This window comes from Syngnathus leptorhynchus, chromosome 6 (assembly GCF_054491065.1).
Source record: "Syngnathus leptorhynchus isolate UIUO chromosome 6, UIUO_Slep, whole genome shotgun sequence".
NCBI classification, from domain to species: Eukaryota; Metazoa; Chordata; class Actinopteri; order Syngnathiformes; family Syngnathidae; genus Syngnathus; species Syngnathus leptorhynchus.
This window is the reverse complement of record NC_141200.1, coordinates 14,850,159-14,864,718: the sequence shown is the minus strand read 5'-3', so window position 1 is coordinate 14,864,718 and position 14,560 is coordinate 14,850,159. Positions and strand designations below refer to the sequence as shown.

Genomic DNA, 14,560 nt, shown 5'->3' with positions numbered 1-14,560 from the left:
TCAAAGAGCGTGGCTGGACACAGTAGTAGAATAAGTGGCTGGTTTATTCTCTTTTCCATCCAATTCACATAGCATCAAAATGACTTAATCTGCCTGATATTGTCATCTGCGTATTGCTTGCGGATTTGGTTGAAGTTGGGAAATAGTGTAAAATGTAAATAAAAAAATACAATAATTTGAAAATCCTTCTCAACCGATATTCAATTGAATACAGTTCAAAGACAACATATTAAATGTTCAAACCGATAAACGTAATTGTTTTTTTCCAAGTACCGTAATTTTCGGACTATAAATCGCTCCGGAGTATAAATTGCACCAGCCATAAAATGCACAATAAAGTGAAAAAAAAAACATATAAGTCGCACCGGAGTATAAGTCGCACTTTTGGGGCAAATTTATTTGTCAAAATCCAACACCAAAAACAGCTCATGAACCAGCAACAACAGGCTAAACGATACAGTATGCTAACGTGACATATACACAAACGAGGAGCTGAGAACGGGCCTGACGTAACATTCAGAGTTCTTCAAGTAAGTATTACATAAATGACACGTTTATCAAACCATCTGTGTCACTCCAATTCATTAAATCCATCGATCGTGCTTTATGTAAACAATGCCGCGTATGCGCCGCATATGCTGACGTCAGATCCATTGTAAATTGCATTTCTAATTATTCCACAGACCCATATAACGATATATAAAGTATATTTCAAATAACTATCATATTACAACAATATTATAAAACCATCTGTGTCACTCCAAATCATTAAATCCATCTATCAAATTCCTCGTTTTTTATGTCAACAACGCCGCGCCGGGTGGCTGTCCGGGGATGGTGGATGGGGCTCGGACATGGCTTTTACGCACGCCCGGTCATACTCTACGGAGCGGTCTTTCACCTCCGTGGATGAAAGTCGGGGGCCGGCGCTCGGCCAGGTGGCTGTCCGGGGACGGTGGATGGGGCTCTGACATGGCTTTTACGCACACCCGGTCCTATTTATGGAGCTCTCTTCCACCTCCGTGGCTGGATGTTCAGTAGTTGTTGGCTCGTTGAACTCTTGTTTTGTTAAATAAAGAGCCGTTTACCAAACCCACGTCTTTCCTGGTACTTTGTTAATAGTTATATACTAGATCGCTGCAGCCCATGCGCGCCGTTGTTGACATGAAGAACGAGGAATTTGATCGATGGATTTAATGATTTGGAGTGACACAGATGGTTTGATAATGTTGTTGTAATATGATAGTTATTTAAAATATAGTATATATACCGTTATATGGGTCTGTGGTATAATTAGAAATGCAATTTGCAACGGGTCCGACGTCAGCATATGCAGCACATAGGCAGCATTGTTTACATAAAGCACGATCGATAGATTTAATGAATTGGAGCGACACAAGGTTTGATAATATTGTTACTATATGATAGTTATTTAGAATATACTTTATATATCGTTATATGGGTCTGTGAAACAATTAGAAATGCAAATCACGACGAATCCGAGGGCGAGCGTATTCTACATTGTTTACCTAATAGACGATCGATGGATTTAATGATATGGAGTGACACAGATGGTTTCATAATGTTGTTGTAATATGATAGTATTTCGAAATATACTTTATATATCGTTATATGGATCTGTGGTATAATTAGAAATGCAAACAAATAAACAAATAGTCCAACGTCAGCATATGCGGCGCATACGCGTACTGCAGCATTGTTTACATGAAGCACATCGATGGATTTAATGAATTGGAGTGACACAGATGGTTTGATAAACCTGTTATTTATGTAATACTTACTTGAATAACTGAATGTTACGTGAGGCCCGTTCTCAGCTCCTCGTTTGTGTATATAAAAGTGCGACTTATACTCCGGAGCGACTTATATGTTTTTTTTCACTTTATTGTGCATTTTATGGCTGGTGCGACTTGTACTCCAGAGCGACTAATAGTCCGAAAATTACGGTATATGTCAGGTTAGCATACCATATTGTTTAGCCTGTTGTTGCTGGTTCATGTCGGTTTTTGGTGTTGGAGTTTGACAAATAAATTTGCCCCAAAAGTGCGACTTATACTCCGGTGCGACTTATATATGTTTTTTCTTCAACATATCTGCATTTTATGGCTAGTGCGACTTATACTCTGGAGCGACTTATAGTCAGAAAATTACGGTATGTTGTCTTTGTAGTGTATTCAATTGAATATAGGTTGAAAAGGATTTTCAAATCATTGTATTTTGTTTTTATTTACATTTTACACAATTTTCCAACTTCAACCAAATCCGGTTTGTACTTCGACGTGTGTGGAGCAAACGGACCCCTTCGGTTACCCAACAACAGGCCTGACCTCAATTAACCCCTTCGGCTGCCTATAAAACATGCCTTTCTAAAAAAAAAAAAACCAATACTTTCTAAACAACGCACTTTTGGGGTTGCAAGTGTATATTTCAGAGGGTCTGCAAAATAGACAAAAAAAATTACAAACGCCAAGAATATCTTCAGAAAACACTGATAAATATTCATAATATGTTACCTATTGGAGACGAGGGAAATGTTGAAAAATAATTCCCAGCAATATCGGAAAATACTCAAAATCTGATTAATTCGCATGGCACATCGGCGGTCCTAGCATATTTCACGGGGGCCAATGCCTCCCAAAGCTCCGGCAGTGATTCTAAATTGTTTATTCAATCCAGATTTAAAAACTTAGGAATAAAGGCTGAAGTGTTGATCTCTTGTCTCCTAATTGTCCTGTGATGTTAAACCCAAAGGTTTTCAGTCTAAGGAATTTCCCTCACTCTGCCAATACTGGTCACAACTTTATTTTGAACATACAGTACAAATGCCAACAATAAACACTTTATTGAGCTGATGATCGATAACAAAATGGCTAGTTAGATTATAATTATATATTATTAGAAGCACTATATTGGTTTACAGAGATATCTATAGTCAAAAATGTTTGTGTGCCATGAGTTAAGAAAGACGCTTGACAAGAAAACCACCTGTACTTTTGATAACTCACCAGGTCAACAGTGTTTCTCTTGTTTGTGTCAGCAAGCTGCCCAGATATGAAGGCCTCCCACTTTTCTCTGTCTTCTACTTTTAGCTCTGTCACACATAAGTTCACCTTCATACAATTTGCAGTCGAACATCATATACATTCACACACAAAGGTATACATGAGCACATATAAAAACTGAGGCCCATTTCTTTCTTTTATTTTGCTGTAGACTAAAAACCTTTGCGTAAGATATATGAGACAAGAGAGCAATATCAATTATGATCTAATTTGCTATTGTGATGCTATTCCATTCCTCAATCGTACAGAAAGATGGAGAAACAATCTGTACGTTTAGCAGCTTCCTCTTACATGAATATGATAGGAAGGTGATTTTTGTAATTGTATGTTTTGCATCTTCAGTGACCAACAGTTAATACATACACTCCTACCCACTGGAGGTTGTAATTTAAGTGACGAAGTGTCGTTACTACATGGGCTTTCTTGAAAGTTTTCAGAATGTTTCTGTCCTTAACCGTTACTGTTATTTTCCTTGGTCTTCCTGTTCAACATCTGCTTCTTAGTACATGCATGATTTTGTAGCCATTGCTTTTCATAATATTGATCATTTGATGTTCGAAATGTTTTGAGTCTCCAGCAAAAATAGATAAAAAGGCCTTACAGTTCCAATAATTTTGAAAGGGAGTTCATTTCACTTCAAAATATACTGTTCTTGAATCGTATTGTACCCTACATGTATGGAGATACGCAATGCATCGTCTTATTGGAGCGATGCACACCCCTCATAGATTTATTCTTTATTTGTATTTAAATTGTTTTGTGAAGCAATATAAAAAAAGACAAAACATCTTTTGCAAACTAATTTGTAATTGCAATTCAAATATTGCAGCATAGTTTTCTTTATTTTCAACATCAAATAAACAGCATGTGATCTTTTTTTTTTTTAGCTTATTTTTCAGGTTGTGTATCGGCTTGTTTTTTGTTTTGTTTTCTATGTTTAACAGCTGTTTTAGTCACATCCCCAAATCTTTGAAATCCATCTGCTATTCTCATCTCACGCCAGTTTGTAAGCGATGTCAAATGAAAATTGTAGCTGTGAGGCACAAGATGTGCATGTCATTCAGACAAGTGACAACACCCATCCAAACAAAGAAGTAACAAAAAATGTGTATGATGAGAAAAAACTGAAGGTTAAAGAAAAGCAACAACACAAAATCTAATGGGTGAATCGTAATGTAAATTGTGTACTGGAATATATTGTATGTAATTCAATTTAAATATGGTTTAATTGTGCCTTTCAGAATGCTAGATGAACAGAAGATGATGAAAGCCTGTTTAAAATTACACTGGTCAAAAAAATTAAAGGAACAGTTTTTTATCAGGGTATGGCATGAATTCAATTACACTTTTCTGATAAGGTTTTGGTCAGGCACGTGGCAGAGGGGGTTGTTAATCACTTTCAGCTGCACTGGTGTTGATGGAATTAACAACAGGTACACTAGAGGGGCAACAACGAGATGGTCCCCAAAACAAGACTGGTTTTGCACGTGGAGGCCATTTCAAGCTCCTCCCTCTTGACCTTCTTTGACTGTTTTTCCACAAGTGTTGGCTTTAGCAAGAGTCTTTATCACGACTGGGAGCATGAGGCATTTCTTAACCCTCCTGAAGTTGCGCAGATTGTCCAACTCCTCCAGGATGACACATCCATGCGGGCTGTTGCAAGAAGATTTTATGTGTCTCCCAGTACAATCTCCAGAACATGGAGGAGATTCCAGGAGACAGGCAGTTAAGTTACTATAGGAGAGCTGCACAGGGCCGTAGACGGTCCTCATCCCATCAGCAGGACCGATATCCGCTGCTTTGTGCAAGGAGGAACAGGTTGAGCACTGCCCGAGCCCTACAGAATGACCTTCAGCAGGCTACTGGTGTGAATGTTTTTACCCAAACAGTCAGAAACAGACTTCACGAGGTGGCCTCAGGGCACGACGTCTTGTAGTGTGCCCTATGCTCACTACTCAGCACCGTGGAGCTCGATTGGCATTTGCTAGAGAACACCAGAATTGGCAAGTCCGCCACTGGCGCCCTGTGCTTTTCACAGATGAGAGCAGGTTTACCCTGAGCACCTGTGATGGACGTGAAAGGGTCTGGAGAAGCCGAGGAGAGCGCTATGCTGCCTGCAACATCATTCAGCATGACCGGTTTGGTGGTGGGTCAGTGATGGTCTGGGGAGGCATTTCCATGGAGGGACGAACAGACCTCTACAGGCTAGAGAACGGCAGTCTGACTGCCATCGGGATGAAATCCTTGCACCCATGGTCAGACCCTACGCTGGTGCAGTAGGTCCTGGGTTCCTCCTGATCCACGACATTCCCGGCCTCATGTGGCAAGAGTATGCAGACAGTATCTGGAGGATGAAGGAATTGACACAATTGAATGGCCCTTACAATCACCTGATCTAAACCCGATAGAAAACCTTTGGGACATAATGTTTCGGTCCATCAGACGCTGCCAGGTTGCTTGTTAGACTTTGCAGGAGCTCACTGATGCCCTTAGACAGATCTCGTCTCATTAGGAGCATGCCGCGACGTTGTCAAGCATGCATACAAGCATGTGGGGGCTACACAAGATATTGAAAATAGTTTTGAATTGCAGAAATTGAATTTAGGCAAAATGGACGAGCCTGCCACATCATTTTTTCACTTTGATTTTTGGGGTGTCTATATACTGAGCACTCTGTAGGCTGAAAACTTTTATTTCCATCAAAAGATGTGGCATCCTTTTGTTCCTGAGACATTAAACTGTCCATATCAGTACAGATATCCAACTTTTTTTTTTTCACCATTGAAATCTGATGTGTTTTCAATGTGTTCCTTTAATTTTTCTGAGCAGTGGCTTTAACTTTCAGATTTTAAACTTTTTAGGAGACTTAAGACAATGTATGTACAAAATGAAAATGCAACACAATAAACGGCCATCAGTTTGGAAAGGGACACTGCACATGGTGCTTTAGTGTTATTGCTATAATCCTAAAACTTCTGCATAAATCCTACAGTAGGCGATGCAGAATAGATGCACTGTGTTCTTACCAGAGATGAGCTGTTGTATCTGTAATCCGTTAGGGCCTTTGTCACAGTTATGAAGTATTGAATTAGCTATTCTAGTGAGGTGACCCATGTAGCCTCGCCGCCGACCACCTTCTAGTCTAAATACAAAAGAAAATGGCATTGTTAAATATTGAGCAAACAAACCAGCTTAAGGTAAATTGGCCTTTAACCTTAATTACAGTGGGATAAAAAAGTATTTACCGTGATTTTCCGACAATAAGTCGCGGTTTTTGTCATAGTTTGGGTAGGGGGGGAATTTATATGTGACTTTTTTCACAAATTTTCAAAATTCAAAAATCCGCGATGTAGTGAAACCGCGATAAACTAACCGTGATGTAGCAAGGGATTACTGCCATTTGAACTGCAAGTGACGTTGCCCGTGCCGCGCGGCGGTTGTTTACATAAAGGGCAAAGGATTCGATCACGGGATGACGAAGATGACGAAGGGCCCCATGTACTACCGGCATCATTAGCGGCTTTGTTTGTAAGTGACACGGAAGACGAAGAGTTTGAAAGATTTAATGATTTGGAGTGACACAGAAGGTTTGAAAAACTATTATGGCTTTTACGCACGCCCGGTCCTTCTCGATGGGAGCTCTCTTTCACCTCCGTGGATGGAAGTCGGGGGGGCCGGCGCTCGGCCAGGTGGCTGTCTGGGGACGGTGGATGGGGCTCGGACATGGCGTTTACACACGCCCGATCCTATTTGTGGAGCTCTCTTCCAGCTCCTTGACTGGAAGTTCAGTAATTGTTGGCTCGTTGAACTCTTATTTTGTTAAATAAAGAGCCGTTTACCAAACCCACGTCTTTCCTGGTACTTTGTTAACGCTACAATATTGTTATATACTAGATCTCTGCAGCGCACGCGCGGCGTTGTTGACATAAAGAACGAGGAATTCGATCGATGGATTTAATGATTTGGAGTGACACAGATGGTTTGATAATATTGTTATATAAACCCACGTTTATATAACTAACTTTATACTAGATCTCTGCAGCGCACGCACAGCCTTGTTGACATAAAGTGTGTGAGATTGCTGTTTGTGGACTTCAGTTCTGCATTCACCATTGTTCCACAGAGTCTCATCTGCAAACTCGACAAGCTGGGCCTCAGTACCTGCCTTTGCAACTGGCTACTGGACTTCCTCTGTCAGCGACCTCAGGTAGTACGTGTTGGCGACAATGTCTCCGGCAGCATCACGCTGAGCACGGGGGCCTCTCAAGGCTGCGTGCTCAGTCCGCTGCTCTTCACCCTGCTGACGCATGACTGCACCGCAACCTACAGCAGCAACCGCGTGCTGAAATATGCCGACGACACGACTGTGGTGGGTCTCGTCGCCGCCAATACAGGTCGGAGGTCGACCTTCTGGCCACGTGGTGCAGGGACAACAACCTCCTGCTGAACGTCAGCAAGACCGAGGAAATTGTTGTCGACTTCCGAGTGAGCAGCACCAGATTCCTGGGGGTGCACATCAGTGAGGACCTCTCCTGGACCACCAACGCTGCGTCGCTGGCGAAGAAAGCTCAGCGCCACCTGTACTTTCTGCGGAAACTCAGGCGAGCAAGTGCTCCTCCTGCCATCATGACCAAATTCTACCGTGGCACCATTGAAAGCGTCCTCTCGTACTCCAAGCTGTCAGGATCCTGAATTCTCTCCCCCCTCCACCCTCAACTGCATGACGTCCTGTTCTTATGCGCTATATTCTGGCTGTCTGCTGTATGCACGCTTGCTCCATTTTGCTCCTCTTATTTATCTATTTATTCATTTATTGTTTATTCCTTTGGGTTATTTGCTTATTACTTATTCATCGCTCGTCTATTCGTTTTTATTCTTTGTGCTATTTGCTTGTATGTGTTGTGTGATATGGCTACTCACCGTGGGATGGTGGGAAACGTAATTTCGATCTCTTTGTGTGTCTTAACGTGAAGAAATTGACAATAAAGCTGACTTTGACTTTGCATGGAGGAATGGGCCAAAATACCAGCAACGGTGTGTGAAAACCTTGTGAAGCATTACATAAAACGTTTGACCTCTGTCATTGCCAACAAAGGGTTTATAACAAAGTATTGATATTAACTTTTGTTATTGACCAAATAGTATTTATTTTCCACCATCATTTGCAAATACAATCTTTAAAAATCAGACAATGGGGTTTTCTGGATTTTTGTTTTAATCTATTTTGTCTCTCATAGTTGAAGTGTACCTATGACAAAAATCACAGGGATCTCTCATCTTTTAAGTGGGGGAACTTGCACAATGGGTGGCTGACTAAATACTCACCGTAATTTTCAGACAATAAGTCGCTTGGAGTATAAGTCGCACCAGCCATAAAATGCACAATAAAGTAAAAAATATATATATAAGTCCCACCGGAGTATAAGTCACACTTTTGGGCAAAAAATTATTTGTCAAAATCCAACACCAAAAACAGACATGAACCAGCAACAACAGGCTAAACGATACGGTATGCTAACGTGACATATACACAAAGGAGGTGCTGAGAACGAGCCTGACGTAACATTCAGAGTTATTCAAATAAGTATTACATAAATAACACGTTTATCAAACCATTTGTGTCACTCCAATTCATTAAATCCAGCGAATCCTTTATGTAAACAATGCCGTGTATGCGTCGCGTATGAGGCGTGTGCGCGCCGCATATGCACCGTGCCGCGGACATCGGACTCATTCTAAGTTGCATTTCTAATTATTCCACAGACCCATATAACGATATATAAAGTACATTTCAAATAACTTTCATATTACAACAATATTATCAAACCCTCTGTGTCACTCCAAATCATTAAATCCATCGATCAAATTCCTCGTCCTTTATGTTGACAACGCAGCGCGTGTGCCGCACAGATCTAGTATACAACTATATTGTAGCGTTAACAAAGTACCAGGAAAGACGTGGGTTTATATAACAACAATATTATCAAACCATCTGTGTCACTCCTTCACCTTCTTCACCTTCATCTTCTTCCGGTTATCCGGGGTCGGGTCGCGGGGGCAGCAGCTTTAGGAGGGACTCCCAGACCTCCCTCTCCCCAGCCACTTCCTCCAGCTCATCCCGGGGGATCCCAAGGCGTTCCCAGGCCAGCCGAGAGACGTAGTCGCTCCAGCGGGTCCTGGGTCGTCCCCGGGGTCTCCTACCGGTGGGACATGCCCGGAACACCTCACCAGGGAGGCGTCCAGGAGGCATCCTGATGAGATGCCCGAGCCACCTCATCTGGCTCCTCTCAACGTGGAGGAGCAGCGGCTCTACTCCGAGTCTCTCCCGGATGACCGAGCTTCTCACCCTATCTCTAAGGGAGAGCCCGGACACCCTGCGGAGAAAACTCATTTCAGCCGCTTGTATCCTGGATCTCGTTCTTTCGGTCACGACCCATAGCTCGTGACCATAGGTGAGGGCAGGAGCGTAGATTGACCGGTAAATTTGCCAATTTGCTCAGCTCTCTCTTCACCACGACGGACCGGTACAGAGTCCGCATTACTGCCGACGCTGCACCGATCCGCCTGTCGATCTCGCGCTCCATCCTGCCCTCACTCGTGAACAAGACCCCAAAATACTTGAACTCCTCCACTTGGGGCAGGATCTCATCCCCGATCCGGAGAGGGCATTCCACCCTTTTCCGACCGAGGACCATGGACTCGGATTTGGAGGTGCTGACCCTCATCCCGACCGCTTCACACTCGGCTGCGAACCGCTCCAGTGAGAGCTGGAGATCACGGACTGAAGAAGCCAACAGCACCACGTCATCTGCAAAAAGCAGTGACGCGATGCTGAGGTCCCCAAACCAGACCCCCTCAACGCCTTGGCTGTGCCTAGAAATTCTGTCCATAAAAATTAAGAACAGAATTGGTGACAAAGGGCAGCCTTGGCGGAGTCCAACCCTCACTGGGAACGAATCCGACTTACTGCCGGAAATGCGGACCAAACTCTGGCATCGGTGATACAGGGACCGAACCGCCCTTATCAGTTGGCTCGGCACCCCGTACTCCCGAAGCACCCTCCAGAGAACCTCCCGAGGGACACGGTCGAACGCTTTCTCCAAGTCCACAAAACACATGTGGACTGGTTGGGCGAACTCCCATGAACCCTCGAGGATACTGCCGAGGGTGTAGAGCTGGTCCACTGTTCCACGGCCAGGACGAAAGCCACACAGCTGATCCTGAATCCGAGGTTCGACCTCCCGACGGATCCTTACCATCCGTCTGAATAGACCTTACCAGGGAGGCTGAGGAGTGTGATTCCCCTGTAATTGGAACACACCCTCCGGTCCCCCTTCTTAAAGAGGGGACCCACCACCCCAGTCTGCCAATCCAGACGCACCGTCCCCGATGTCCACGCAATGCTGTAGAGGCGTGTCAGCCATGACAGCCCCACAACATCCAGAGCCTTTAAGAACTCCGGGCGGATCTCATCCACCCCCGGGGCCTTGCCACAGAGGAGTTTTTTAACTACCTCAGTGACTTCGACCTCCGAGATTGGAGAGTCCGCCTCAGAGTCCTCAGGCCCTGCTTCCACAATGGAAGGCGTGTCGGTGGAATTGAGGAGGTCTTCCAAGTATTCCCCCCACCGACTCACGACATCCCGAGTCGAGGTCAGCAGCACACCATCTCCACTGTAAACAGTGTTGACCGTGCACTGCTTCCCCCTTCTGAGACGCCGGATGGTGGACCAGAATATCCTCGAAGCCGCCCGGAAGTCATTCTCCATGGCCTCGCCAAACTCCTCCCACGCCCGAGTTTTTGCCTCAGCAACCGCCGAAGCCGCGTTCCGCTTGGCCATCCGGTACCTGTCAGCTGCCTCCGGAGTCCCGCAGGCCAAAACGGCCCTATAGGACTCCTTCTCCAGCTTGACGGCATCCCTTACCGCCGGTGTCCACCAGGGGGTTCGGGGATTGCCGCCACGACAGGCACCAACAACCTTACGGCCACAGCTCCGGTCGGCTGCCTCAACAATGGAGGCGAGGAACAAGGCCCACTCGAACTCAATGTCCCTCGCCTCCCCCGGGGCGTGGGAAAAGCTCTGCCGGAGGTGGGAAATGAAGTTCTTCCTGACAGGGGATTCTGCCAGACGTTCCCAGCAGACCCTCACAGAGCGTTTGGGTCTGCCAGGTCGGACTGGCATCTTCCCCCACCATCGGAGCCAACCCACCACCAGGTGGTGATCAGTTGACAGCTCCGCCCCTCTCTTCACCCGAGTGTCCAAAACATGCGGCCGCAAATCCAATGACACGACTACAAGGTCGATCAACGAACTGCACACATGGACACCCTTATGCTTGAACATGGTGTTCATTATAGAAAATCTGTGTTGAGCACAGAAGTCCAATAATAGAACACCGCTCGGGTTCAGATCGGGGGGGCCGTTCCTCCCAATCACGCCCTTCCAGGTCTCACTGTCATTGCCCACGTGAGCATTGAAGTCACCCAGTAGAACAATGGAGTCCCCAGAAGGAGCGCTCTACAGCACTTCCTCCAGGGACTCTAAGAAGGGTGGGTACTCTGAGCTGCCGTTTGGTGCATAGACACAAACAACAGTCAGGACCCGTCCCCCCACCCGAAGGCGGAGGGAGGCTACCCTCTCGCTCACCGGGGTGAACCCCAATGTGCAGGCGCCCAGCCGGGGGGCAATAAGTATGCCAACACCTGCTCGACGCCTCTCACCGTGGGCAACTCCAGAGTGGAAGAGAGTCCAGCCCCTCTCGAGAGGGCTTGTACCAGAGCCCAAACTATGTGTGGAGGCAAGTCCGACTATGTCTAGTCGAAACCTTTCTGCCTCACACACCAGCTTGGGCTCCTTTCCAGCCAGAGAGGTGACATTCCATGTCCCTAGAGCCAGCCTCTGCAGCCGGGGATCGGACCGCCAAGGTCCCCGCTTTTGGCCGCCGCCCAGCTCACTATGCACCCGACCCCTTTGGCCCCTCCTATAGGTGGTGAGCCCATTGGAAAGGGGACCCACGTTTTCTTTTCGGGCTATGCCCGACCAGACCCCATGAGCGAAGGCCCGGCCACCAGGCGCTCGCCTTCGAGCCCCACCTCCAGCCCTGGCTCCAGAGAGGGGCCCCAGTGACCCGCGTCCGGGCGAGGGAAAACGAAATCCATATATTTTATTCATCATAAGGGGTCTTCTGAGCCGTGCTTTGTCTGGCCCCTCACCTAGGACCCTTCTGCCATGGGTGACCCTACCAGGGGCATGAAGCCCCAGACAACATGGCTCCTAGGATCATAGGGGCACGCAAAGCCCTCCACCACAATGTGACGACTCACGTGTCATGTGTCACTCCAAATCATAAAATCCATCGATCAAATTCCTCGTTCTTTATGTCAACAACGCCGCGCGTGCGCCGCATTGATCTAGTATATAACTATATTGTAGCGTTAACAAAGTACCAGGAAAGACGTGGGTTTGCTAGACGGCTCTTTATTTAAAAAAACAAGTGTTCAACGAGCCAACAACTAGTGAACTGTAACGATAAAAACTTATACAAGTTGCTATTCGAAATAAAATATATCAAATAACTTTAACATAAATACGTTTTTCAAACCTTGTGTCACTCCAAATCATTAAATCCTTCAAACGTGGGGCCCTTCGTCATCTTCGTCATCCCGTGATCGAATCCTTTGTCCTTATGTAAACAACCGCCGCGCTGCTGACATCACTTGCAGTTCAAATGACAGTAATCCCTTGCCACATCGCGGTTCGTTTATCGCAGTTTCACTACATTGCGTATTTTTGAATTTTGAAAATTTGTGAAACAATTCACATATAAGTCGCTCCTGAGTATAAGTCGCCCCCCCACCCAAACTATGAAAAAAAACTGCGACTTATAGTCGGAAAATTACAATATTTGCTCTACTGTATGTTACATTTAGTATTAGTTGTACTGTTTTGTATGATTTGTACAGTGTTGAGTGCCCAGAAAGCTGCTTCCTGCCCCTTCCTGTCTGCATAGAGATCTACCCTGTCCTTGTAAGAAGCCAAAAAAAACAAGCTACTAGTAAAGCACATCTGCAACCCACGGAGTCGCTCCTAACCACTTAACAGAAACTACCTCTTCATTTATTGAAGCTGGCATAGGACAAATTTGTACCCTCACGCCCCTCAACATCTCAGCTGCCCAGACCACGACTGCCATGTTTCTCACCTGCTCAAAGCCCTGACAGCATATCACACCCACCCTCTTTACCCTTCAGTGGGCTTCCATCAAGTTCACGGTCGATATTTGTTGGTGTCCAGAAAGCCTTCCTGCCTCACTCTCACTGGATTCACCTGTCCTCCATTTTAACACACAAAACAATTTGATGACTAAATTTCATCGACTCCTGTTTCCTTAGCGACTTACTCTGAACACCTTAATGGGAACGAGGGAAATTACTGTAAGGAATAGCGATACCCTATTTGTTCACACAATAACATTAAACTAATTGAAAAGTGAAGTAGAAACTATTTTCCATGAAAAAAAGGCCATTCGTAAATCTATTGTGAAGATGTTTACAAATGCAACCCATAAAGCAAATACCTGACTCTCTTCAAAAACAGATCAAATTTGATTCCATGGGTACAAGCTCAAACAACTGTTTACACAAATATTTTAGCAACCTGTTTTATTCAGTTTAAATATTTATTTAATGAATTTACTACAAATTGAAAAGAAATAAAAACTATACTCACTGTTCCTTTTCATTTATGTTCCAAGCGTCAATGATTCTCTGTATGAAATGGCATTTTTGAAACAACTGTTGAAGAGAATTACACAAAATGTTTACTTAGAATGTCAATTAAAAATAAAATTTGATATTTAATACTGATAGTAAACTTGTGAAATGAAATTGGGAATTGGTTTGGTTTAAAAGGAATTAAATCCCAGCAGAATACATTGTAACAGCACAAATGCATTTTCAAATATTTCAAACATTCTAATTCTATTTAATGCACTGAGATTAATGATGAATGAAATATGATTAGGACCAAATAAATCACTTTTTAATAATCAATCATCTCATAATACAAATATTTTAAGTATAAAAAGCAAACAAGATGTTCCAGGCAAACTATTTAATTTCCGAAATTTCATTGTGACTTATGACGTCAACACTTAAGTTGAAATAAAAACAAAAGAAGTGCAAAAAACCTACGCAGTGAACTTCACCTTCAATCTTTACATCTAGCCATTAAGAATATTGACAGATTAACATCAAATAAAGTTGAGCTAACCATTTCCATTTTTTAATCAGTTGCACTCACAGAAAGCTATACAATTGTGTTGATATCAGATCAAGCAATGTAACGCCCCGAATCACAAATATTGGTCTGAGAGTCATAGTGCATCCCTAAAAAAAACTGTAAAAATTATTATTGTTACTACTATTACTTTCAAAACAGTTGATGGGTCAGCGCAATTTCTTTTGTATACATCACC

The 14,560-nt window shown here is 44.2% G+C and overlaps 1 protein-coding gene and 1 long non-coding RNA gene across 11 annotated transcripts in view; one reads left to right on the top strand and one right to left on the bottom strand.

Moving 5' to 3' along the window:
* Positions 1-14,560, top strand: part of LOC147056141 (uncharacterized) — a 118,532-nt gene that overhangs the window by 55,588 nt on the left and 48,384 nt on the right. The window lies entirely within an intron of this gene.
* The window catches only part of ppp6r3 (protein phosphatase 6, regulatory subunit 3), an 87,420-nt gene that overhangs the window by 46,507 nt on the left and 26,353 nt on the right, over positions 1-14,560 (bottom strand). For all 10 annotated transcript variants that reach the window (XR_015066448.1, XR_015066449.1, XM_085914633.1 and 7 more), the window contains 3 exons: positions 13,813-13,877; positions 6,110-6,225; positions 3,027-3,112 (listed from right to left, as the gene is read on the bottom strand). Coding sequence is in view for 8 of the 10 variants with exons in the window: in XM_085914633.1 (XP_085770759.1) it covers positions 3,027-3,112; positions 6,110-6,225; positions 13,813-13,877 (267 nt within the window). In the remaining 2 variants the exon portion in view is untranslated. The remainder of the gene's footprint in view (positions 1-3,026; positions 3,113-6,109; positions 6,226-13,812; positions 13,878-14,560) is intronic.